General features: G+C 37.5%; 1 protein-coding gene across 3 annotated transcripts in view; it reads left to right on the top strand.

Annotated features, from left to right (window-relative positions):
• ITGA4 (integrin subunit alpha 4) overlaps positions 1 to 25,571 on the top strand; it is an 80,887-nt gene that overhangs the window by 7,690 nt on the left and 47,626 nt on the right. For all 3 annotated transcript variants that reach the window (XM_024766449.1, XM_024766459.1, XM_024766469.1), the window contains exons 3-10: positions 12,148 to 12,254; positions 12,351 to 12,480; positions 14,880 to 14,947; positions 16,216 to 16,345; positions 17,764 to 17,849; positions 18,607 to 18,669; positions 18,761 to 18,898; positions 22,462 to 22,573. In XM_024766449.1, coding sequence (XP_024622217.1) covers positions 12,148 to 12,254; positions 12,351 to 12,480; positions 14,880 to 14,947; positions 16,216 to 16,345; positions 17,764 to 17,849; positions 18,607 to 18,669; positions 18,761 to 18,898; positions 22,462 to 22,573 — 834 coding nt within the window. The remainder of the gene's footprint in view (positions 1 to 12,147; positions 12,255 to 12,350; positions 12,481 to 14,879; positions 14,948 to 16,215; positions 16,346 to 17,763; positions 17,850 to 18,606; positions 18,670 to 18,760; positions 18,899 to 22,461; positions 22,574 to 25,571) is intronic.

Here is a 25,571-nt window from a genome sequence, read left to right as displayed (position 1 = left end):
CAGGCCCACAAAAGCTTACAGGGGCCCCGGCTGTCTTCGTGCTCCCTCATGGCTGCACACGTTCCCCTGGGCGTGTGCACTGCAGTGAAGCTTGGTGGTGGGCAGAGGGCTGGTGGCATGTAGATGCACAGCTGTAGGGCTGAACCCTGAGGCCGGGCTCAATGGTGGGGTCAGCCACAAGGGTCTAGGCTGGTGTCTTGCACTTGGGCTTTGGTGGGTACAGGGAGGGGCTCAAGTGGCTGGCTTCTTATACTAGGGTAGGCACAGAGGCCTGGGATGACCGGTGGTGTGGTTTCTGGGCTTTTCAGTGAGGAAAAAAAGGGAGTGGGGAGGAACCCAGGCATCAGTTAACACTAATACCTGTGGGGCAAAAGCTGGCAAGATCTGCAGGGGGTCCACAGTGGCTGTACTGGCCTTTGGCTTAGTGCTGAAATCTGCTATTTTCCTGCAGAGCAGGTCTCCGTGAACCGGACTTTGTAATTATTAAACAGGAGAGATGAAAAAGAAGGTTTCAAAATGTTACCCAAGGTTCTGACTTGGGCTGTTGGATAGATGATGGTGCTATGTCTTGTGAGATGTAAAAGTAAATATCTGGAAATCAGTTGGATGTATGGGTCTGGAGGGCAGGAGTGGTCTATAGGGCAGTTCAGAGTTGAAGGTAATTGGCATAGAGATGGTAATCAAAACCATGGAGATGAATGAGTTTAACCTGGGAACTCTCTAGGCTGAATAGATCATCAGGCCCAGAAGAGATCCCAGAGGCTTCCTACAACTTGAGAGGCGGCTAGAACAGTGTTGCTCAACTCTGGCCGCAACCTAGGTTCTCCTGCAGAGGTTTAAGAATACCAGTGCTGGTGGCCTCCTCCTAAACTAATAAAACCTCTGGGGGTGGGTCTGGGGTAGGAGGTTGTGATTTATAATAAGAATATATTGATATATTTGGTCTTCACCCTCATTTCTGGCACAGAGATCCTAAAACCCTTGGAGTTTTCTAGAGTGATAAATATATCTTTTGTTACGTCAGTGAGATGACTTTAGGACCTCAGGATGTGGCTGGTTGCCAGTGGAACCAACCATATGATTAGATAGTTGGAACCTTCATTTCTATCCCCCTGACCTCCAGCAAGAGAAGAGGGGCTGGAGGTTGAACCAGTTGCCAGTGGTTTAATCAATCATGCCTATGTAATGAAACCTCCATAAAACCCCAAAAGGACAGGGTCGGTGAACACGTGGAGATTTAGGACTAGTGGTGCATTCAGAGAGGACCTGGAAGCGCTCCCTGCAAGTTCCTCATGCCTTGCCCTATGTGTCTCTTCCATCCGGCTGTTCCTGAGTTACTTCCTTTTATAATAAACTGGTAATCTAGTAAGTAAAATGCTTCTTTGAGTTCTGTGAGCCACTCTAGCAAATTATTCAAACCAAAGGAAACTTCAATAGCTGGTGGACTTGAGATTGGCATCTGAAGTTTGTGCGTGTGGGGGGAGCAGGGGTATGGGAGGAAAGCAGTCTTTTTAAATTTTTCATCTATTTTAATCAGCTATTAAACAGATACACCCGGTGTATTTTTACCTTTCAGGTTTCTTTTAAAAGTTCTATTACCCGTTAAGGAAGTTTTGTGTTAATTTATTAAAGTTGCCTAAATTTCCTAATACTATAGAAGATAGTCACAGATTACTAAATGATAGTAAGCTATGTTTTGGTGTTGCTCAGTAATGCGCTGTATTTATTTTTCTCTTTGTACCTTTTGACTCCCTTCACCCATTTTTCCCTCCCCACCCCCGCCTCTAGCAACTACATATCTGTTCTCTCTCTATGAGCTTGTTTTTTTTTTCTTTTTTTTAGATTCCACATATAAGAGAGATCATACAGTATTTGTCTTTCTCTATCTGACTTATTTCACTTAGCATAATGTCATCGGGGTTCAGTCATGTTGTTGCAAATGACGAGATTACATTCTTTTTTTGGCTGAATAATATCCCATTGCCTATATGTACCACAATTTCTTCATCTACTCATCCTTCAGTGGACATTTAGGTTGTTTCCCATCTTGGCTATTATAAATAATACTGCAATAAATATGGCGGGTACATAATATTTTTTTGAGTTAGTATTTTCATTTTCTTCTGATAAACACCCAGAAGTGGAATTGTTGGATCATATGGTAGTTCTATCTTTTATTTTTTGAGGAACCGCCATACTGTTTCCATAGTGACTGTACCAATTTACATTCCCACCAACAATGCACATCCTTTTTCTCCACATCCTCACTAACGTTTGTTATCTCTTGTCTTTTTGATAATAGCCATTCTGATGGGTGTGAGGTAATAGCTCATTGTGGTTTTGATTTGCATTTCCCTGATGTCGAGCATGTTTTTATGTACCTCTGGTCCATCTGTATGGCTTCTTTGGAAAAATGTCTATTCAGGTCTTCCACTCAGATTGTTTGCTTGTTTTGCTATTGAGTTATATGAATTCTTAATATATTTTGGATATTAGCCCCTTATCAGATATATAATTTGCAAATATTTTTTCTCATTCAGTGTGTTGCCTTTTCTGTACAGAAGTTTTTTAGTATAATGTAGTCCCACTTATTTATTTTTGCTTTTGTTGCTTTTGCTTTTGGTGTCAGATTTAAAAACTCATCACTAAGACCTATGTCAAGGAGCATGTAGGACTGAACCCTTAACCTGTGGGATCTGACATTATCTACAGGTTAGATAGTGTTACAATGGAGTTGAATTGCAGGATACCCACCTGGTATCAGAGAATTGCTTGTTGATGGTGTGGAAAAACTTCACACACACACGTTGGAATTGGGTGCAGAACCCTTAGTAGTGCATCAGGAGTTTCCAAAGGTCCCCAGATGATTCCAATATTCATCCATGGTTAAAAACCATTGGAGAAGAAAAAAGAGCCTGAAAAATAGATTGAGAAGGAAAAGCCAAAGAGGTAGCTAGGAAATCAGGTCAATGTGGCACTATGGAAGTAGAGGAATGAGAGATTCTATAAAGAGGTGAGTGGTTGGCAGTCTCAAAAGTTGCCAAGAGGTCAAGCTAGGTAAAACTTAGGAGGTTTCGTTGGATTTAGAGATAATTGGTTCATTAGTAACCTTGGTAAGACCAGTTTTAGTGGTGATACCAGACTTCAGAGGGTTGAGAAGTGAGGAGTGCGAAAATATTGGTGACAGATGTCAACTCTTTTAACTGCGTTCTTCCTTTATTTATTAAAGAAATTTTATCAATTACTTATGCTGGTACTGGGAATAGAAAGGTGGCTAAGATGGCTAAAGCCCTGAAAGAACTCAGTGACAGGAGAAACAGGGAAACAGATAATTACTTACAAGGAAATGTAACATGCATAATGATAGAGACACACAATGGGGAGAAGAAAGTGTTTGGATGATGAGAGAAGTTTTCCTGGAAGAGTAATTGAGCCAGTTCTGACCAGTTTTGATGAGCATGTAGTAAAATCTCAGTGAATGTGAAATGGATGGGTGCATTTCTCAGATTTGGGTGGGATCCTCTGGGGTTTGCTGTATATTTCAATATTGTTCCAAGAGGTCTAGGCCAGCCTTGGGTTCCAGACTCTGCCTACTCATACCAGGCAATCTAAAGAATACACACTCCTGAGATGGGAAGCTTGGAACTGACTGTCTTTACAACAAGGGGATTTTAATTTTAGGAAGAGCTGGAGATATCAAATTAAATATGGAAGTGGACTTGCAAGTGACAGAACTGGGCTCAGTAATGCAGTGTGTTGGTTCTGATGCTCTCAGTTTATCCCCAAGAATCTTTTTTTAATGATTTGAAATCTTTTTCATATAATTTATATGAAATACTGTAATTCTCAATGAATATGTTCGGAAGTAGTAAGAGTATAGATTTAGTTATCAAATCTCTTTTGCAGGAAATATTTTGTGAAGTGGATCAGACATGTCCTTTTAAAATGATACCCTTTGTAGAAGTCTCTTGTCAATATCTACCCTCTGTGAAATCTTCCTAGGTCTACCTCACCCCAGTGCTATTCTGTTTTCTTGTGACCATTTTCTAGTATTTATTAGAATATCATTATTTTATCTGCAAATCATTGTCTCTGCAACATCTTATCCCACAGTTTAAACTTTGAATGAAAAGATGTCCTCTGTTATCGGTAACCCCTCATCTCAGTCTGATCCTACATTGATTGGTACAGAATGATGCCATGGACTCTCTGACTGATTTTTACTTTTCTCACTTTTTTTTGCGGTACGCGGGCCTCTCACTGTTGTGGCCTCTCCCGTTGCGGAGCACAGGCTCCGGATGCGCAGGCTCAGCGGCCATGGGCCTAGCCACTCTGCGGCATGTGGGATCTTCCCGGACCAGGGCACGAACCCGTGTCCCCTGCATCGGCAGGCAGACTCTCAACCACTGCGCCACCAGGGAAGCCCTCACATATTTTTAAACCTTGTTATTAGCCTGACCTCCTCCTCCATCCTACCCTGTGAATTCCAAAACCAGGCTCAGAACTTCAGTATTGACCACTGAGCATTAAGTGAGGGCAGGTTTCCCTGGAGTTTTATTTCTGTTTACATTTTTGCATTATTCTTGTTTCAAAGACACTCAAAATGGTATCTATATATGAGTGATACTTTTTCAAATGAATGCTTAAGTCTAAGAGATTAGTTGAAAACCATGGAAGCAGAGAATTTTCTTTCCTTATTTTCTAATGTTGGAAGTTAATGTTATATAATAAGTTATTATAGAAATAGAATTAGAATAAGATTATTAATAATGTTGATACTTGGAGTCATTCCCTGATTAACAATGAAAAGTACTAATAGCAAATCATTGTAAAGTGGTGTAGGGTGGTGGATGACAGTATGGGTTTGAATCCTTCCTTCCCCCCCTTACAAGTAGTGTGACTTTGGGCAAGATGCTTAGTCTCCCTTTGTTTCAGCTTCTCCATCTGTGAAATTGGGATAATGATAATAATACATGCCTCATAGGGATATAACGAAAATTAAATGACTTAATATACATGTTTACATGTATTAACAGTGTGCCTGGCACATACAAAGCATATAATGTGTTATTTATTATATAAATAATTCTATAATTATTGTAAGAAAACATTCCTTCTTTAAATTATGCACAGCAAATATATCCCTTGCTGTACATTTTTCTGCTGTACTTAGTAAAAATACTTGTATAGGTTTTCTGAAGGAATTTAAAGAAGTTTGGCCCTAAGGCACCTGGAGGAAACCCCGATCTTAGGTTCAAGCTCACCAGCAGGACAGTTTTCTAGGGTTCTGAAGCCTAGTGATGTCTCAGGATCAACTCAGATTCATAAAATTGCAACCATCAAGCTTGCCTCTACTGCCAGAACTTGTTCACCTCTGTGTGGAACTCTCTTCCTAAATACAACACAGTAAAATAAATACAGTTATTAAATAAAAAATGTAATTAAAATAAAGTGAAATAGAGGACTTAAATAGCTGGCTTTTTTGATTATCAGCCATTATCAGATTTTTATTAGGAAGTCGTAGAATATGACACTTAAACATATTTTTCCAGAAAAAAAATACTTCGAGAATGGTTTCTAATTTTGATGTTTAATTTGATATTTTGACTCTCGTTTGCCCCTAGATGACTTGGAGGAAATGGTCTTGGAAGTTTAGTACTTTCATGTCCCATATCACCTGTAAAACTTGGGTATTTCACTTTTCTTTACTCCAAGTTATTGTTATTGCTGTTAAATTCATGAACATCACTGCTACCTTTCAGAAACATCTCCACCACAGTTTATTAGATGTGTGGGAAAAGTACACAGTTTAATATAATAAAAATAATAGAATGAATTTAATAGTAATTAGTGTCTGATAAGAAACAAAAACAAGCGGCCATTTGGCTTAAAAAGCTGAAGGAAGGCTGCTGATCCAACCTCACAACATTGTGAGCTCCCTCTGCTGGTGTGTCCACATCAACGCAATGTGGGTACCCTGGGGAGCAGAAGCATTTACCATTTAATGAACACGTACTAGGTGCCAGGCAGTCTTGTATGCACAGGCACAAATTTTCTGTAATTTTTATAACCCTCCAGTGGTAGGCCTTGTAATCTGGTCGTCTTTGAATTGGTTCGTTTACTTTTAATCACATGTGTTTTTTCTATATTCTGAATCTTGGTAAATGAAGGAATTGTATGATTATTTTCACTCGGTAATTATTGCTTCTACAAATAAAGATATATTGCATGAATGAACAAAGAATCTTTATAGAATCTTTATAGAACATAGAATAGAACAAGGGTCATTTATTTTTCAGGATTATTTAAGAAAAATTTCTAGTGGAAGAGTTTGAAAATACAGGACTCACCTTTCAATGGAATAGAGCTTCACGTTAAAAAAAAAAGTAATTGGTGGAAGTAAGGTCTTTCACTATTTTTCTGAAACTTGACAATTATGTCACATCTTTTGAAAGATCAGATAAATGCATGTGTTCTCTTAGTAGCCGGAAGGCCAGTCTGAGAGCCCCAATCAAATGTCTGAACTGATGAAGCCACAGCCCAGTGACACAAGCAGATAAACCAAACTCGTCATTGCATCCAAAAGTCCCAGGCTCCCCTACCCACAAAGTGTGTCACTCAAGCTGTCAAAAGGTTACAGAAAGAAGCCTTTGAGTTTGGTCTTTCCCCTTCGTCCTTCCTCAGTAGAAATGCCAAAATATTGAGAACTGATCTCAGTTGAGGAAGAGGTCAGGGTAAGATAGGGACCAAGTAAGTAACATTTTTTGTGAACACTAGAAAGTTGACTGTATAGTCTGTGGGCAGACTTGTGATATTTTACACATTTTCAGCTGAAAAAAAAGGTTTAGAAAGTAAAATTTATCCAGATAATTCATATGTCTGAAATACGTGTACAGTTCTGTTGTATATACTCCAGATTAGTGGAAAGTAACTACTTTTAGATCTTCAATTTCTAAAAGCTTTTGATTTCCTTTTTTTAAAAAATTCTTTTCCATTATGGTTTATTACAAGATATTGAATATAATTCCCTGTGCTATACAGTAGGACCTTGTTGTTTATTTTATATGTAGTATTTTGTATCTGCTGATCCCAAACTCCTAATTTATCCCTCCCCGCCCTTTCCCCTTTGGTAACCATGAGTTTGTTTTCTGTGTCTGTGAGTCTGTTTCTGTTTGGTAAAAAGTTCATTTATATCATATTTTAGATTCCACATATAAGTGATATCATACGATATGTGTCTTTCTCTGTCTGGCTTACTTTACTTAGTATAATATTCTCTAGGTCCATCCATATTGCTGAAAATGGCAGTATTTCATTCTAAAAGGTTTTGATTTTTGATTCTAATCTTTTCTGTTTACCAGCCCCGTGGATTTGGGCAAATCACTTTACTTCTTTAAGATTCTATTTCCTCACCTGTAAAATGGGATCGATAACACTGTCCTCTGTTGCTACTCCGAGAAATAAAAGAGTTAATGTGTATGGTCAGGGCTCGCTGACATTGATGCGCCACAAATATGTTATGGAGGAGGATATATCCCATGACATATGTGCAGCTTAATCGTATCTTTAGCTTAATCCTTAAAATAATAATGTCAGCATCAGCTAATGTTTTCTTGCTTTCTCTGCCAGGCTCTAGCCCGAGCCCTTCACATATACCTCATTTAGTCCTCAAAATCCTTGCAGAACCCCTCTGAGACAGGCACTTCCTGGAGGCCCAGCTAATTCTCAGTCCTACGTCATCCTACTCACATATCACACTTTGTAAAGATCTTCAAACCTGCAAACGCTGTTTTCCTTCAGACCATCTGTTACTGTCTTAAAACTTAAAGGACTAATATTTTGGAAGTAGGAGAGAATAGTAGAGAAGGAAGAAGACCTCTCCAAAGCTTAGATCCCTGAGAGTTTGGTGAAAATTTTGTAGTAGTATCCTCTACTAGAGGATTTTGTGGTGGTATAAGGGGTTTCAGAATTCCCTCCCTCAGCAAATATTTTGTTCCTGCCTACTGCAGGTAAGGCCCTGTTCTGTGCTGTGGGAATGCCACAGTCAACAAAATAGTCAGTCTGCCCCCATGGAGATGACAGTCAAGAGCAAATATCTAGTCTTCCATAGTCTCTGTCACATTTTGGCACTTGGAAAAATGGCACTAAAACAGATGATGTGAATAAGAGCAAAAAAGACAAAGGGGGGGCGGGAGTGGTAAAGAATGTACCTAATTGGCTTTGCACTAACATCCTTTGCATCCATCTATCAAAATTACTGCTTATTCACATTTATATACTCATGTATGCACTGAAACAGAATCAATAAGTAGAAATAAAAACTGAATAGTAAGCATACATTTTTATATTTTCTTTCCCAAGTGAAAATTGAAAGAGGAAAAAAAAGAAAGAGAAAGATGGGCTTAATTTTTAGAATAAGGGTTATGGTTTTTATGTGCTTTATATTTTTAACGTCTACTGGGAAAATGCATTCAACTGTGCTAAGAATTAGTCATTCTAGTTATATAAAAGCATGGAAAATTATCACATGTTAATTTCTGCTGACCTCTTTTATGTTAAACCATGTAAAGTACTTTTTTCAATTATGAAGCTGATTTGATTTTCTGAGTTTAGATCAGTAATGTATGAGCTGAATTGAAAACCAGATTATAAATCATTTCAGCATGACATTTGGATAAAATATAATCTGCGTTTATTTATGGTGTTCTGTCAGGGAAATTCATGAGAATTAGCTTTCTCATGACAGTTCTAATGATCATCATTTCTGACCAAATCAGAAATACTGTATTTCCACATGAAGAAAATTGGCTTACTATTTGATATCCTATTCCAATATTTAGGTGAAACCAAGGAGGGCAAAAAGGTATTACTGCTATTTTCTAAATGGAGCAGTTCCTTTCACATATAACACAGGAAATGGCATAACCATGTACATTGCAGAGCAGTTGCTCACAAGCCCAGCTGCGTACTACTGTTACTGGGGAGCTGTTTGAAAAATTCTGATGTCTGGGTCTCAACCCAGGCACATCAAATCGGAGCCTCTGGGAGTGGGACCAGGTGTCAGTATTTGTTCCAAACTTCCCCACCCCACACCATCACCCCAGGTGATCCTCATGTCCAGTCAGGGCTGAGAACCATGAGAAAAGGCGTGGCCTCCAGAGCAAGGAAGTTAAGGCAAAGCTCTGGAGGGGCCCTGAGCATAAGTTGGTGATGTGAAGGGCTGACCTCTCTGCCAAGATTCTGCAGGCATTACAGAAGTAAAGGTGAAAAGTTGCTAGAAATGAAGACCCAGGTCAGTAGTGGGGATTTATAGGCTGTTCTTTGAACTGATTTTGTCTTGTAACCAGTGCTGAAAGTACCTCAGACTTCTCTTTGCTGTTGGGTGCTACTCTGTGGCAGAAGCAGTATTAGGAAGTGGAAAGAAGAAACCTATATAAGCGTGAGTCTGTATGTCTGTCCACTTACTAGAGTTATCTAAGTGTGTGACTCTAAGTGTGAGAATCTGAGCAGTGATGACATTGTGATGTCACCTGGTGAGGCTAAAACTAAAACAGAAAGGGTGCAATGGGGAATAATCTGTGGACACAGAAAACAGTTTTATAACACAAGAGTTTCTCTAGTTTTCATTTTAAAATCTACAAATAAGAGAGCTCAGCTAAGAAACAGATGACAATTCAAAATTTTTGTGCATAAGAACTTTGGGGCCATTTTCTTCAGCAATTTACATGGTATTTTTTAGTTCTAAACTATTGTATGTTTACTACGTACATACTATTATATGTTTTTAAACATTGGGGTGGCATCTCTAGAACACTAAATTTGTTCCTAAATATTGGCCGTAATCTTAACGAAACTGTCCATTAAATATACCACATTTTAACAGAGATAATGTGTTATTTGTGAACTCCGTCCTCTCCTGTCCTTAATTTTCCTCCTGCACAATTGCTTAGTTAACTGAGTGTTGACTATAACTTGAGAAAGACTTTGGTATTTTCAGAGAAGATACTTTGTTGAAGTAACTATTGGGATAAATAATAACTTCAGCTTCAGGTAGACGAATCTACCATTTATCATCTTTTTTTTTTTTTTTTTGCGGTATGCGGGCCTCTCACTGTTGTGGCCTCTCCCGTTGTGGAGCACAGGCTCCAGATGCGCAGGCTCAGCGTCCATGGCTCACGGGCCCAGCCGCTCCGCGGCATGTGGGATCTTCCCGGACCGGGGCACAAACCCACGTCCCCTGCATCGGCAGGCGGACTCTCAACCACTGCGCCACCAGGGAAGCCCTATCATCTATTTTTGACATTAGTTAAAAAAAAAAAAGCAACTGACAATTTTAGTAAAAAGTCAAACTGAAATTTGCATCACAATGAAAATTAAAATTTGTCATTCTTTCACTTTCTTTTAATTACGTTGGCATTGTGTAGCAACAGTAACAACTTTCTATGTTAGACCTTACCCATTCAGTACTACAACATAATTGTTTTTCCCTTCCCTCTCCCTTATTCCTTCCTTTCTTTATTAACTTGAATATAGAAACCTTACGCTTCCACCTGGACCATCCTTGATCAAGGTTTGGGCTGCAGCAATATCCCCTTCCCATTCCAAGTAGACATTGCTAATCAACCCCAGCATTCTTTTTCCGGACAGATCCTTAGTCGTATTCCTCTGTCTCATGCTCTTGGCGGGCACTACCAATGGGTGGGAGTTGACATTACTATTCTCCAAGAAAATTGGCCAAAAAAAGATTATCCATATACCATCGTAACAATGTTCCAGATGATGAGAATTGCCTGGGGTAATCAGGGCCTCACCTGGACCAACTAAATCAATCTTCGGAGACGGGGCTAGGAAACTTTCTTCAATTTAGCTGTGTTGAAGGGTTGGTTTGTCCTGAACAACATTTTAAGAGAACGAACAAATGTTCATAAAATGTATGCACAAATATCTTTCCACACTCCTTAAAATCTCTCTTACCCCGGAGACTTAACTGCAGATAATTTCACTTTCTAATACTAACCTCATCTATGAAAGTATTCTGAGTTTGCCCAGGAAGCATTATCTAAGGGTCAAGATTATAAGTGCTTGGTGATTTAGAGTGTGGTCCCTATCAATGTATGAAAACTTGGTACCAAAATTAAGTTTAAAAAAAAAGTTCCATGTCCCTATCCAGTCAAATTGATGCAAATGTATTTATCTGCCTTTGTAACGGAACTGTCATGTGGCAATTGAAGTGGGTAGAAATAGCAAAAGGAATCTTAATATACTGCATCTTATTCTCCCCCAAAATCACTTACTTGACATCACATTTAATACAGGATCCCAGCTACAAAGCAAATAAGTCACTTTAACAAAAAGAAAAATTACTGGGATGATCACTTTTTCTTGCACAGTTTAGAAGCTTTGCCCTTGTGTAATATTTTATTTTTGGCTTTCTGGTTATTCATGCCTTTGTGAAAGTGCCTATTGACGTTGTTTCTTTACTTAAATAATCCAGCTTTTCCAAGTCTTCTTTTCTTTGTTGAGAACGTCACAATCCACTAAATGTAAACCATAGGGCAGTTTGTTTTAAATACTGGCATTATTAGTATGCTAATTATACACAGCTGCTTTCCACATGCTCCATCATCACCTCCAGCTTCAACAAATTGTGACTTAAATGCTGAGGACCATATTATAGTCCTTCTATTCTTAACGTCTCAGAACAAGAAACGTTTAAAAAAGTGCTCTGGAAATGTTGCCTACATTGCTAGATAAATGATCAAAACAAAGATGACATTCTTTGCCAAGTATTACACAATGCAGTTGGACTTGCACAGCCAATGTTGTTTTAAACTGGTTTCCCCTCTCTTAGTCATGTTGGTTAGCTATCTCCTATATCAAGGCCATCTCTTCCTGGTGTTACTAGTCAGAGGGCATTTCTACAAACAAAAATCACCTGTGAGAGAACAATTATGTTGTCACAGATTAACTGACGGTTACCCCAACAATGTGCACCAAATGTATGATGACAGGGAAGCAGGGAAAGGGGGCATTCCACAGAGGGCTGAAGGAAAAAACACTGGGGATAAGCATGCGTGTTTGTTTGCTCTTGTAGAATAATATTGTTTTCAAGATAACTGATGATAAAATTATTTTCAAATGCCGTAGGTAGCCCTAATGGAGAACCTTGTGGAAAGACTTGTTTGGAAGAAAGAGACAATCAATGGTTGGGGGTCACGCTTTCCAGACAGCCAGGAGAAAATGGCTCCATCGTGGTAGGTTATTGAAATTAGTCCACTGATCACATGGTGAAATCAGATACCCTGGGTGTGACTTTCACATCATATGGTCTACTTTTATGTTTTATTCAGACTTGTGGGCATAGATGGAAAAATATATTTTACATAAAGAATGAAAATAAGCTCCCCACGGGTGTTTGCTATGGAATGCCCTCTGATTTACGAACAGAGCTGAGTAAAAGAATAGCTCCATGCTATCAAGGTAAGGCATGATTTTGATATTAACTGAATCAGGAGAAATAAGTGAATGCCTTTAAAAATTTTTCTTCAATTTTCAATTTGGGATGTTTGGTTTGGGGTGGGAGGATCTTTGAAATAGCTATGTTCCCTTTAACTACTCAGAGTATTATTTCCTTTTTTACCCATTTGCAGTTGTTTTAATTTTCAAAAATGTACTGTGTTTTTAGGACTAGGAATTCTACAATTTAATTTGAATAATTTTAGCATCTAGTTGAGCATTACCACTTTAGCATTAAATATATTTTCTATTCAGTATAAGTGAGTCTAATGCCCAGCAAGTGCAGGACACTTCAAATCATGAAATAGATTGAAAAATATGATCAGAAGCAAGAAAATTGTTTAAGTTTCTTGCTTTACCTTTAGCTTCCAACAAGATTTAGAAAGATCCAAAGTATAAACGTAAGCAGATGTTTCCCACTCACTGTCTTTTTTATTTCCCCAAATTTACTTGTTTTCCTTGACATTGCAAGGGATTGGTGTCTTAAGTTTGAAAGGTCTTTCCCATAAAAATTTTAGGTCATGGTTAGTGCATGCAGAGCTAGGACATAAACTGAAATGAGCAAAGTTAGAGGTAAATGTCAACAAAGTATTGAAAAAATGATACCTGCAACAGAACTAAAATTCTGAAAATGTGTCTTTGGAAAGGATAAAATATATATGAATACCAAGTTCCAGTTTTTCTAACCAAAATGATTATCCCAGTGTCCAAAGGAAATTTCTATTACTTGACAAAACTTGGAGCAAGTATGCAAATTGAGTTGGTTTTATTAATATTGGAGTCTTTCCTCCCTGGAATTTGATATAATAGAAAAGATTATATCGTCTGTATTCCTGATTTGCCTTTGAATGCCAAGAAGATAAAAGGTGAATTTTAACTTCTCGATTGCAGTAAAACTTACTCTAGCTATTATCCTCTTTTTCATAATAGTTTATGCTTTACACTTTAAAACATTTCACAGTAGAGGCCTCTCTCCCTGGCTGTAGCGGCCTTCATGGTCATTTGGGGTCTTGCAGTCTCTCCATAATGTAAACCTGACCAGCCTGAGTCATAATCTTCAGTTCAGGTGAGGCCTTTTCCCTTGTGAACTTGGTTCCCTTTAAAATCAAGTGTGCAAATGTTCGACAATAGGAATTAGCTGTATAGGCTGAAGGAAACCTGTCAAAGGACAGTCTAGTAGAGATGCAAGCTAAAGACACCCCTCAACAGCAGCACCCCTCCCCACCTAGCTGGCCCCATGTCTGGGGCTTTTAATTGCCCCAGCAACCACTTCTGACTATTCTGGTGTGAAGTGATGCATTTGACCACTTAATGTTCTGCAACTCTTGTCCTACTGCTGGCTGGTCCCTTCACAAAATGCTGGTGCCTCCCTGGATGTAGTTTTCCTTTGCTGTGCAAAAGCTTTGAAGTTTCATTAGGTCCCATTTGTTTATTTTTGTTTTTATTTCCATTACTCTAGGAGGTGGATTCCTGTACATTTTCTCATGTGTTCTCTGGTTGACCTTGTACATGGACATCCAATGTCCATAGATGACAATGTGCACCACCCCCAAATATATATATATATACACACACATATATATGTATGAATATATATAAATATATGTATAAATATATACCTACGCACATTCTATGAAAAAACAAAACATGATGGCAGAAACCTAAGACACCTAAAATTATGGTAATATTTTTTAAATAAAAAAATATATATAGGACTAGAGAAGATATAAAAAGGAATGAAAAAGCATGACAGGAAGTGGTCATTATAAATGACAGCAATTTATTTAACATTTCTGGTTAGCAAAGCCAAAACAAAGATGTGGTCCTGTATCTTCATAGAGGTTTACTTATGTCAGTTCTTCAGGTAAAGCAAGTTTTGTGCCCCTAGTAAGTTTCACAAAGCAACCATTCATGGGGGCTTTGTAAGAAGAGACCCTCCATCTCCATGCAGATCTTGACTCTGTTATTTTCAGCCAGGCAAAAATCTAGGAAGCCTATTTTAAATGGAAACCTGAACTGGAAGCCACAAATCCTACCTCTGTCTTAGATACTCACCTGACAACTTTTTGAGTGTATGCTGCATGTTCTTCCCACGGAAAAGAGGCTGGGTAGATTTTTCTACTGCTATTTCACAAGGATGTTTTGAAGATCAACATGGAAGATATTTGTGACCTTAAATTTTACCACTTACTATTTTTTTAAAATAATACTGTAAAAAGAGCTCTTAAAAGGTATACTTTTAAGAGCTCTTAAAAGGTATAAGAGCTCTTAAAAGGTATACTTATAAGGATTTATAAATAAAATTATGCAGATTTTGTCTGTTTTAAAATGAAATCCTGAATTGTTTTTCTGCTTTATTTTAGATTATGTGAGAAAATTTGGAGAAAATTTTGCATCATGTCAAGCTGGAATATCTAGTTTTTACACAGAGGTAATTGTCCCAAAATAGCTGCTATGGATGTTTACATATAGAATTTTAATTTGACTTAGAAGATTGATATTATGCTTTGAAGAAAAACTGTATAATACTCAAATAATATGTCTCAAATTTGAGTGTAATACAACTTAATTTTCACCACTCAATATTCGACATATGTATTGATAAAATATTAGTACTTAGATGGCTGTGTCACGCAAGACCAACTAAAAGTCTATACTAAAGGTTACTTTTATGAAGAATGTAATAGAAATCAAAAGTAGCTGTAGTTATTTGTTAATTTAAGCGTTGAAAATATCTAGGTATGTTATATTTAGTTATTAAATTGAGGGGGAGGAAGCGTATGAGTTAACACTTTTCATTAGAAGTGTGAGAACTGGGAGATTTAAGAACTTAATAATATCCTCTTAAATGAGATATGGTCCCAAACTCTATTATTCTTTTTCTAACACTATCACATACACAGTGGAAGATCACAATTGTACTCAACTCCTAAATCTCCCAGTTTCTCTCAACAACCCATTACGAAGTTATGAATGTTTTCTAAATCTTTGTAGACAGGTTGTATCAAGCCTTGGGTTAACAATTTCCTTAAATATTGCCTAGTATGGAAAAATAATAATGCTTGCTTTCTTTAAATTGACCTCTTTTTTTCAAAGTTTGGATTGTTTAGGAAATTTAGAAATGTTACCTAGCTTTAACTGCTGAAAAGTTTTCATATTTCACCAGACAAGTGTCTGCTCTTTCCTTTCTTCTAAATTCCTACGTTTATCATCAAGTATGCCCCAATTTCATTTGAGTTGTTTTTTTTCCAAGCTAACATTATTAAGGAACCTATTCATTAGCTTTTTGCAAATTGAAATAAATTAAGTCCATTTTTTACTCTTTGGCAACACACAATTATCTCTGTAATGAGCACTAATGAGTTACCCAGATAGGGTTTACTTTAATAGAAAACCACATTGCCTTTCTCCCCAAAGCTTACTCTAGTGTTCAGTGATTCTACCTTTGATTTTAAAATCTGCTGATGTGCATAAAGTGAGAGTTTCAGTGTTTCTTCTCTGAAATTCTCATTTTAGGTGAAAATTCATTAGCTAGCTTCTCTGGCTTTTTTGATGTGTTTTTAAACTCATAAAATGCTTACATTTCAGGAATTTATAAAAATGTATTTTTGTCACTATTGACTTAAAGTGTGTATCTGGAGGAGGTTTTGGGTGGTGAGATTAAACTTTTAAATGATGATAATTTTTTTTTTCTTACAGGACTTAATTGTAATGGGAGCTCCAGGATCATCCTATTGGACCGGCTCTCTTTTCGTCTACAATATAACTACAAATAAATACAAAGCTTTTTTAGACAAACACAATCAAGTGAAATTCGGAAGTTATTTAGGTACTATAAAAATGGACAAACTCGAATTATCTCTGCCTTACAGATACTAGTAATTATAAATAAGGGAAATTATATCTTCAAATGATCAAAATGGGGTTTCCCTGGTGGCGCAGTGGTTGAGAGTCTGCCTGCCGATGCAAGGGACACAGGTTCGTTCCCTGGTCCGGGGAGATCCCACATGCCGTGGAGCAGCTGGGCCCGTGAGCCATGGCCGCTGAGCCTGCGTGTCCGGAGCCTGTGCTCCACAATGGGAGAGGCCACAACAGTGAGAGGGCCGCGTACCGCAAAAAAAAAAAAAAAAAGAAAGATCTAAATGGCCAGTAGTAATTAAAAATCCATTTCAGAAACCCCCTTTTTAAGGATATAGTCTCTGAAACTTCAGTTAACTTAATATTTTACGTATGTAACTATTATCAATATATAATTCTTAGATTGGAACTTCTGGTTTAGCTTCCTCTTTTTGCAGTAAATCACTTATAAGCTTATATCTTTATGCAGTCAACTTGTTATTATAAAGATAGCATCTATTGAGTGCCTGTCATCTCCTAGGAACTTTTGTAAGCACTCTACATGAAATAACTCATTTAATCATGAATGGATGAGTAAGTATAGTTTCTTCAAGGACCAACTGAAAGCCAGTGGGACTGCGGACAGCATTCTAGACAATGGGTAACATTATGAAGAATGTGGGTCTAAAAACGGCCCATTGACCTTTGCCTCATAAGTTCTTAGAATATTTCCCAGAGCGTAACTATTTTTATCATTCTTATTGTAATTATTTCTGAGTATAGGCTGTTCACATTTGAAGTGAATTCCCCCCATTCATACAGAAGGAATTTATTTTAAAACGGAGGGAATTCATTTACAGTTCAGCATTTACTTGTTTATGGTTGAAGGATATCTTGAAACATTGTTTTAAAAATGTAACTTAGTATTATGCCTTTTATTACATAATAAAATAAGAATATTTTACCTTTTGTGTAATCATACAGTTTTATCACAATAGGAAGGTTTCAGGGCAAGAAAAGTTGAAGTTTAAGAAGCCTTTTTTTTTTTTACTTAAAGTTCAAAATGTTATATTTTATATACACTAAAATATTTCTGTTGTAATCGTAGAAACTACCATGTCCTAATATAGAGACTAACAAACCACATGTAAAGGTGCTATCTTTAGTTTCTAAGACTTAAACATATAAGCCATATTAACACACAGATTAATAATTGCTTAAAGCATATAAAAACCAATTTTGAGTATTGCTATTCTAAATATTCTTAAAACTCTATTTACTGTAGTCATTTTGAATTCAGTCTCATTTAATTATGAATGGATTTATGATCCATTCTATAAGTGGATTTATGATAATGAATTTTACCCATTGCGAATGATGATTCTCATACTTGTCTCCATTTTCTTGAAGGATACTCAGTTGGAGCCGGTCATTTTCGGAGTCGGCACACTACCGAAGTAGTTGGAGGAGCCCCTCAACATGAACAGATTGGTAAAGTAAGAGTTACATTTTTATATTTATTTCTTCTAAAAGGTTCATATGGATTGCATGAGAGAATAAGATATTACAGGAGGAACTGCAAAAATTCTAAGCAATGAAGCTGGAAATGATGAGAAGTATGCTGCATTTAGTGGTAAAACGGGCGAAAGTCGTATGGCTTTTAGACAAAATTGAGCAGGAAAGCTTTCAGGAAGACTACGTAAATCAAATGAGGCTCTTCTTTCCTATGAGTAATTGTTTCTGAGATAGAATTGTCTCAAGATGTCCAAGGAATACATTTATTGGTTAATAAGTTTATAGCTGAAGGCAAATGAAGGCAGCTACATTCCTGGTACAATTGTGGTAGGACCAGAAAGAACAAAATGTTATTTCTCGTTCTAGTTTTTGTTACATTGCTGCATGAACATGACTTTGAAGATTGAGACAAACAACATTTTCTTTTTTTTTTCTTTTCATTGGAGTATAATTGCTTTACAATGTTGTGTTAGTTTCTGCTGTACAAGGAAGTGAAGCAGCTATATGTATTTTCTGTGCTCTCTAAGGAAACAGTAAGATTGTTCCTGAGAAGGTAGTTTTTCAAGGAAGGCATCTTAATGTGAACTTGGTTCCCTAAACCTTTTGTATCACTCTGAAAATGATTTTTCAAAAATATATTTGAGCAATTACAAGTTATGAAAATTAATGTTTTCATTGACTGAAACATTTTTAATGTGATAGCAGTCTGACTTTTCCGAATTCTTTTCCCCATTGCAGGCATACATATTCAGCATTGATGCAAAAGAACTAAATATCTTACATGAGATGAAAGGTAAAAAGGTAATATGTCTCTACCTTCGGTATCACTGAGGGCTTTGGTGAGTAATTCTGCTTTTTTCTCAATGACTGGATCTGGTTTGCCTTGGAGCAGCTTGGGTCTTATTTCGGAGCTTCTATCTGTGCGGTGGACCTCAACGCAGATGGCTTCTCAGACCTACTTGTGGGAGCTCCCGTGCAGAGCACCGTCAGGGAGGAAGGAAGAGTGTTTGTATACATCAACTCTGGCACTGTAAGTCTGATTGGCTGCAAGTTGGAAGCCATGTATGGGATTTTGATTGAAACTGATGCTTTTCTTATTCCAAAGTTCTGAGACTATAGATTTTTAGGCTTATTTTACTGATGAAAGTAAAAATTGTGGTATTGTACTGATGCTTTAGAAATGAAATGGAATATGATGATGAATGGGCCACTGTCCCATTTTTTAAAAAAATTTTTATTTATTTATTTATTTGTTTTTGGCTGTGTTGGGTCTTCGTTGCTGCACACGGGCTTTCTCTAGTTGCGGCGAGCGGGGGCTACTCTTGGTTGCGGTGTGCGGGCTTCTCATTGCAGTGGCTTCTCTCATTGTTGCTCATGGGCTCTAGAACACAGGCTCAGTAGTTGGGGCGCACGAGCTTAGGTGCTCTGCGGTATGGGGGATCTTCCCGGACTAGGGATCGAACCCGTTTCCCCTGCATTGGCAGGCGGATTCTCAATCACTGTGCCACCGGGGAAGCCCCACTATCCCATTTTGATATCTCGAAAGTATGAGATCAATTGTCTGGAGTTTCTCTATGCACAGCTTGTATGTGTTCACTCAAGTAGTTGAAGTTTCTTCCAGTTTTATTATGATGCAACTCTAATTTGAAAGAATGATTTTTATATAGCCCTAAAAATGTGAATGTCCTATTGGTTTGATGGTGAATGTCCCTATGTAATTTGGTAATTATAAAACACTACTAGAGGGCTTTCCTGGTGGTGCAGTGGTTAGGAGTCCGCCTGCCGATGCAGGGGACACGGGTTCGTGCCCCGGTCCGGGAGGATCCCACATGCCGCGGAGCGGCTAGGCCCTTGAGCCATGGCCGCTGAGCCTGCGCGTCCGGAGCCTGTGCTCCGCAATGGGAGAGGCCACAACAGTGAGGCCCGCGTGCTGCAAAAAAAACCCCCCAAAAAACAAAAAACACTACTAGAAGTGGAAGATAAAGTATGAAATGTTTTTAATTTCTTGATTTGAAAACAATTGGAAACAAGATATGTTTTGATAAGATGTTAATTTGCACAACTTATATAGATTATATTCCTGATAAGAATGTAAAATTGCCATAGTTTATTCCAAAGTAGATACAGTAGTTGTAGAAATAGGTGTTTACTTGCTTATGGTTGAGTTTTCAATTCTGGGGGGTGTTTTGGAATAGAAACTGACCACTTGACAATTCAATTTAAAGAGTTCTGCTGGCCTTATCTTGACAGTCTATCTTCCTGGCATCAAATCAAAAGAAATAATTGATAGGGCCTTAATGGGGTCTTCTTGGCCTGTTTCTTTGATTTAAGAGCAAGAACAGATTTGTGAGAAAATTGGTTCATTTCTTAAGTCACAGCATTTTCATTTAGGATTTAACAAAGTAAAATCTGTTTCCAGAAGGTATTTTTTTAAATCAGTTGTTTCGGAGCATTTAGTATGTATTTACATTAAGCACCTGGCTAAACTCTTTACAATTTAAGAGAGAAAATACTCAGTCTTACAAAGCTGGGAGATTCTTAATGTTCCAAATATAGAGCAGGAAAGTTATTCTCGTGCTGGGATTTCCTAGACTGTTTAAACCTTAATTTTAATAGTAAAAGCATATCATCTATGAAGTGATCGTTCATATCTCATTAGTAGTGAAATCAGGCATTACTCTGTCTTATATAGATATTTCACATTTTCCTATCCATAAATGGTCTTCCTTATGCTAGCTGCATACTTTTCTTTCTCTTTAAACTAAAGTTTTTGAGAACAGTTTAAACAGTAGCATATATACCTAAAGTAAGGCAATAATAGAAACGTTTTTCCCACTGAACTCTTAAGCAATCCCAATATGAAAAACATAAAAGTGAATAGCCTTTGCTTAGCGGGCAAGGGAGGAGATCTACCCATTCGACTATCCTCTTGTTCGCCCCTCACTTCTACATCACTCAAGAGAGGGCATCGCTGTTGAATACTGGGGTTAATTTTATAATTGATTTCAGCTTTTAAAACCTCTTGCATAAGTTATTCTTCTTTTGTTGCCTTCCAACTTCCTGTTTCTTAACTTTAAGAAGACACTAACCACTACCTGACATTATATTATATATTTATTGGTTTGGTTTGCTGTTGTTTGTCGGTTCTTCCATTGGAGTGTAGACACCGTGTGGAGAGAAATCATCTGTTTTATTTACTACTGTTTCCTCAGGACTTGAAAGAGTCCTGGACAAGTTGGTGCTCAGTAATTGTTTCTGCATGAACTCAAGAAAGAATGATACTTGAATGAATCTGGCTTCCACCTACTTCTGCTAAAATAGCTCTCAGGGGTCCCCAGTGAACTCTTGGTCACCATTCTGTGCCTGGAGAATACTTGAAGAATAGTGATCACCACTTCTTGAAGCTCTTCCCCTGGAACTTCAGTGCCTTTGTGTTGTTTTAGGTCTGCACCTTCTCGTCCTCGCCTCTTCTGCTTTCTGCTCTTTAAATTAGGCATTTCTCTAGGAGCAAAACAAGTATAGGAATTTTTTAGTTGGAAAATAAAAGGCGAAGGGCACTTCACAAGGGGAAGAATGTGTGTGCTACGGGAATGAACAGACTTGTTTTAGAAGCGGGAAGGATCTATGATGAGTAGTGCATGGGGTATGTTTTTGGTTTTGTTTTTAATACAAGGGAGTGACGTGATCAGAGTTTGGAAAGAGGTCTGGCAGCTGTTACTGCAACAGCTCCTGTTGAAACATTATTGAGTGTTAATTGTAATAACTCATCTTCCAACTTCAGAGACAACAGTTGACCAATCCGTGCTTCGGTGCTGCTGGAAAAAGATCACCAAGACCAGCTTCAGTCGTGTCACTCCTCAACTCAGAAACCTTCAGGGGCTCTGTCTTGTTTTCCAAATTGAGAGTAAATTTCTCCCAGCCTTCAAAGTCCCACCCCATAAGACTGCAGTCTGACTTTTTTCGGCCTCATTCATTGCACATACTGTTGATTATAGCCAAATTCTTTGCAATTTGTGTTTTGCTGATTATTTTCTCTGTATATCAAAACTTTGCCCATCGTTCAGTAGCCACCTTGACCGCTACCTCCTTTTTTGAAATCTCTGCTGGCTCTCACAGTTAGATATGCTCTCCTTGCTTGTCAGTATTGCAAAGCAGTCTGTACTTCTAAGTCATTTACATGCTTGGACTATGCCTTTTCTGTAACTGGGGGCTTCTTCAGGAAAGGGAGTGTCTTATACACACACTGCCTTGTCCCCTTTCACCCATTCAGTCTTTGCACAGTGCACTGCCTTTGCTAGGAACTCACTAAATATTTGCTAAATTGAATTATCAAAATGATTTATTGGATTTTCAAAGCTAGGGGTCATGAGTTTGACAGATTTTTTTTGTCCTCTGAGCTCTAATCATACTATTATACGTGTTGACATACTTGACAAATATTTATTGAATTGAACTGAGATGTGTGTACTAAAGCTGAGGCTATAGTTTGTCCAACCTGTTTGAAGCATTAAGAAAAAATCCATACCCAATTACAACAGTAAATCATGCGTGAAGTTGTGTTATAATGACACCTTTCTCCCCCTTTCTATCTAGGGAGCAGTAATGAACGAAATGGAAATAGAGCTCATTGGAAGTGACAAATATGCTGCAAGATTTGGGGAATCCATAGTCAATCTTGGCGACATTGATAATGATGGCTTTGAAGGTAATTAAAAGTATCCAATTTGGTACATGATTTCCACTTTTAAAGTGGCACATGGAAAAGAATATAATTGGAGTTTTATGTTGTTTGTCTTTCTATAGAAAATGGAGGCAGACTGGTATGCTAAGTTTTTTTCTTTAGTGTTATCCCTGATTTCTTCTCAGTTGCCAGCTGTTGATTCTTACTACTGTTAATAAAGAATGATACTCAACATACCTTATTTCATTGCTTCTAAGGCACCATTGATTATAAGTTGTTTTATTATAAGTCATTATTTTATATGCCCCTGAAAAAATGGTGCCTCTTAAACTGCGACTCACTTTTTTTCTATTTTAAGAAGGACCCTGATTTCAGGAATGTGAAAATGTGGAAAAAAATGTGCATCATAGACTCACTGGATAACAGTATTTAACTATCAGTGTAGTAAAGACACTGACAAAACCCAGCAGAGGCTGGCCACAGAGCTGGAGCCGGGCTCTGAAAGCCCCCTTGCTGTGCCAGGCTTTCCTTGTTCAGCTGCTCTGTTGTGGGAAGATTTGGGGATCCCAGGAGAGAGTCCTGAGCGGTGGTAAGGGGGCAACTGGCAGGCTCAAGGACAGTGGATATTTACCACTCGATAGGGGTGCGTTTCAATAATGGAATAGGTGGTCTCATCAGAACTGTGACTGTTGCCTAGATAGCAGTCCTGCTGTTGAAGTATCTGTCTCTACCAGCCTTCCCTCTTAAAATTTGCTTTTTGTTCAGTCTAGTTCTAAGTAGTAACTAAGTCTATTAAAACTGTGCCTAAAATGATGAATGGGTTTGAAGGCAGAGTGTATAATTCCTCAAGTTCAGCAAATAAGTATTCGATATTTTCAGGGCTCAGAATTGTCTTCTAGATATGGTCATTGGCAATTGGTATATGGTAAAAGTAGGTCAAAATTTACTTGGATATTGGACATAAGTGAGGGAGTACTGTAAATTCTCACTTTCTTAATATCTTCTTATGCCTAAATGCTTCATTCTACTTTAAATGTATAAAATGTTATTCTACAAGGAGCAAGCTAATTGGTTATTGAATATATGCTTCCAGTGAGCCCTCTTGAATGTAAGATAGTGTAATTTGGTATACAAATATTACCATTTCTGGATTTATTTTACTATTTTTAAAACAAAAGGAGATAAAAAGTATACATATATATTCCTATGGTTATGATTACACATAAAATTTTACATTAAAATATCTAAAAAATGTTATTATGATGTTACATTTCACAAGTAATCAGCAATTCTGTGATATTTATTGAGGACTTACTTTTTGTCAGTTGTACCATGCCAGGTATAGAGGATGTGCCATAATGAATGTAAATGAAGGAAATAGTGGCACTCCTTTCTATAGTTTTACAATCGAATGGAATATAAGATTAAGACATGAAAAAATAAACATTATATAAGTGGTAAATTTAGACCCAACCTAATAAATATCTGTGAAAAAAACCATGTTTTTGCACCTTGATATTTCATATATATTATATAAAATAGTAAAATTCTTTCTTTTAAAAACAAAATCATCATTTAGTAAAATACTTATTTTGTTTACATAATTCCTTCTACATCCTCTTTTAATTGACACACCCAGGGAAGAGTATTCACTATTTTGAATGTATTAAAATATTTGAGAATGATTTTTCATTTCTCTTGTGCACATACACAGATGGTTGTTGCATATGACAGGATTTCCTTCTTTTTTATGGCTCAATAGCATTTCTGCTTTGCCCACGGCTATGTGTTTTCTACATTTTAGATATTAGCCAAGACCATGCTGATTTGGAAGTAGGCTCAGTGTGTTCTAGCTCTTCACTGAGGTCTTTAATTCCACCATCTCACTCTATCTGCCTGGGTGAGCCAGCAGGGCATCTATGTTTAATTTTTCATTATGTGATTCCCTATTCCTTTTCCCCATCTTCTAACTTAGTTTGTTTTGCTGGGATATGAGTGAAGTTACTTCACGTTCATGCCAGAGTGTGTGGGATTGTGTAGAAAAGAGATGAAAAACCCACCTGTTCTTTTTCCTTCCTTCTCCAGTCTTAGATGCAAATCAGACTTAATGTCCTTTTACTATGCACAGCTTTGTGGTGTTTTGCATAGTGGACTTCGGTAATTTTGGCGTTCACGACATCATTTTTTTATTCTTCAAAAGAAAAAAATTAGAATATATTTCCTGTGTCCTTAGAAAAGCAAAACAAGCCATTTTCTAAGAAGATAATCAATCAATTTGGCAGGAGTCCAGCATAAAAATTTCATCAAAAGTATGAGAAAGTTAAATAGGTAATAGACAAACCTATTCAACCAATGTGACCAGACAGACAGATGATAGCATTTTAGCCATAAAATGCTTTTGGCAAGACCACTTATTTTTGTTTTTTTATGTTGAGCCCTGTCATCTGACTTTTAGACTATATGTTTGAATATTTTTTTTACCAGAACCGTAATAAAGTTCTGCAGCTGTAAACTATATTATTTTATGTGCTTCTGAAATGCTTATATATTATCAAATCATATATTGAGCACTTCTTTCACACAGAAGAGGAACATGTGCTAAGAGGGGAGAATGTTGGTCACAACTTTATTGTTGATGATTTTATAGAACATGGTGATGGAGAGCAAACGTTGTGGAGCCAGACTGCGGGGTTTAAATCCCAACTCTACCACATCCTGGCTCGGTGACTTTGAGTGAGTTACATTCTGTGCCTCAGTTTCCTCATCTATAAAAAGCGAGGATCAAAAAGAATTTGATAGAGCTGTTGTGAGAGTTACACGGGTTACAGTGGGTTATGTGAGAATAACATGAATAACGTATGTAAAGCCTCTAGCGCAGTGCCTGCATTGTAAGCAGTATATAAATACTAGCTGATGTTAAGATTATTATGATCATACTAATGATAATTGTTATGGTTTATGCTAACAGTGTAGTAAATGTTCAAATGGAAAGTAAAAACAGTTGTCAGATATCTCTGTTTAT

The sequence above is a fragment of the Neophocaena asiaeorientalis genome, unplaced genomic scaffold (genome assembly GCF_003031525.2).
Source record: "Neophocaena asiaeorientalis asiaeorientalis breed wild unplaced genomic scaffold, Neophocaena_asiaeorientalis_V1.1 scaffold113, whole genome shotgun sequence".
In the NCBI taxonomy this organism is placed as follows: domain Eukaryota; kingdom Metazoa; phylum Chordata; class Mammalia; order Artiodactyla; family Phocoenidae; genus Neophocaena; species Neophocaena asiaeorientalis.
Note: the sequence above shows the minus strand (reverse complement) of the source record. Positions and strands in the feature narration are given on the sequence as shown.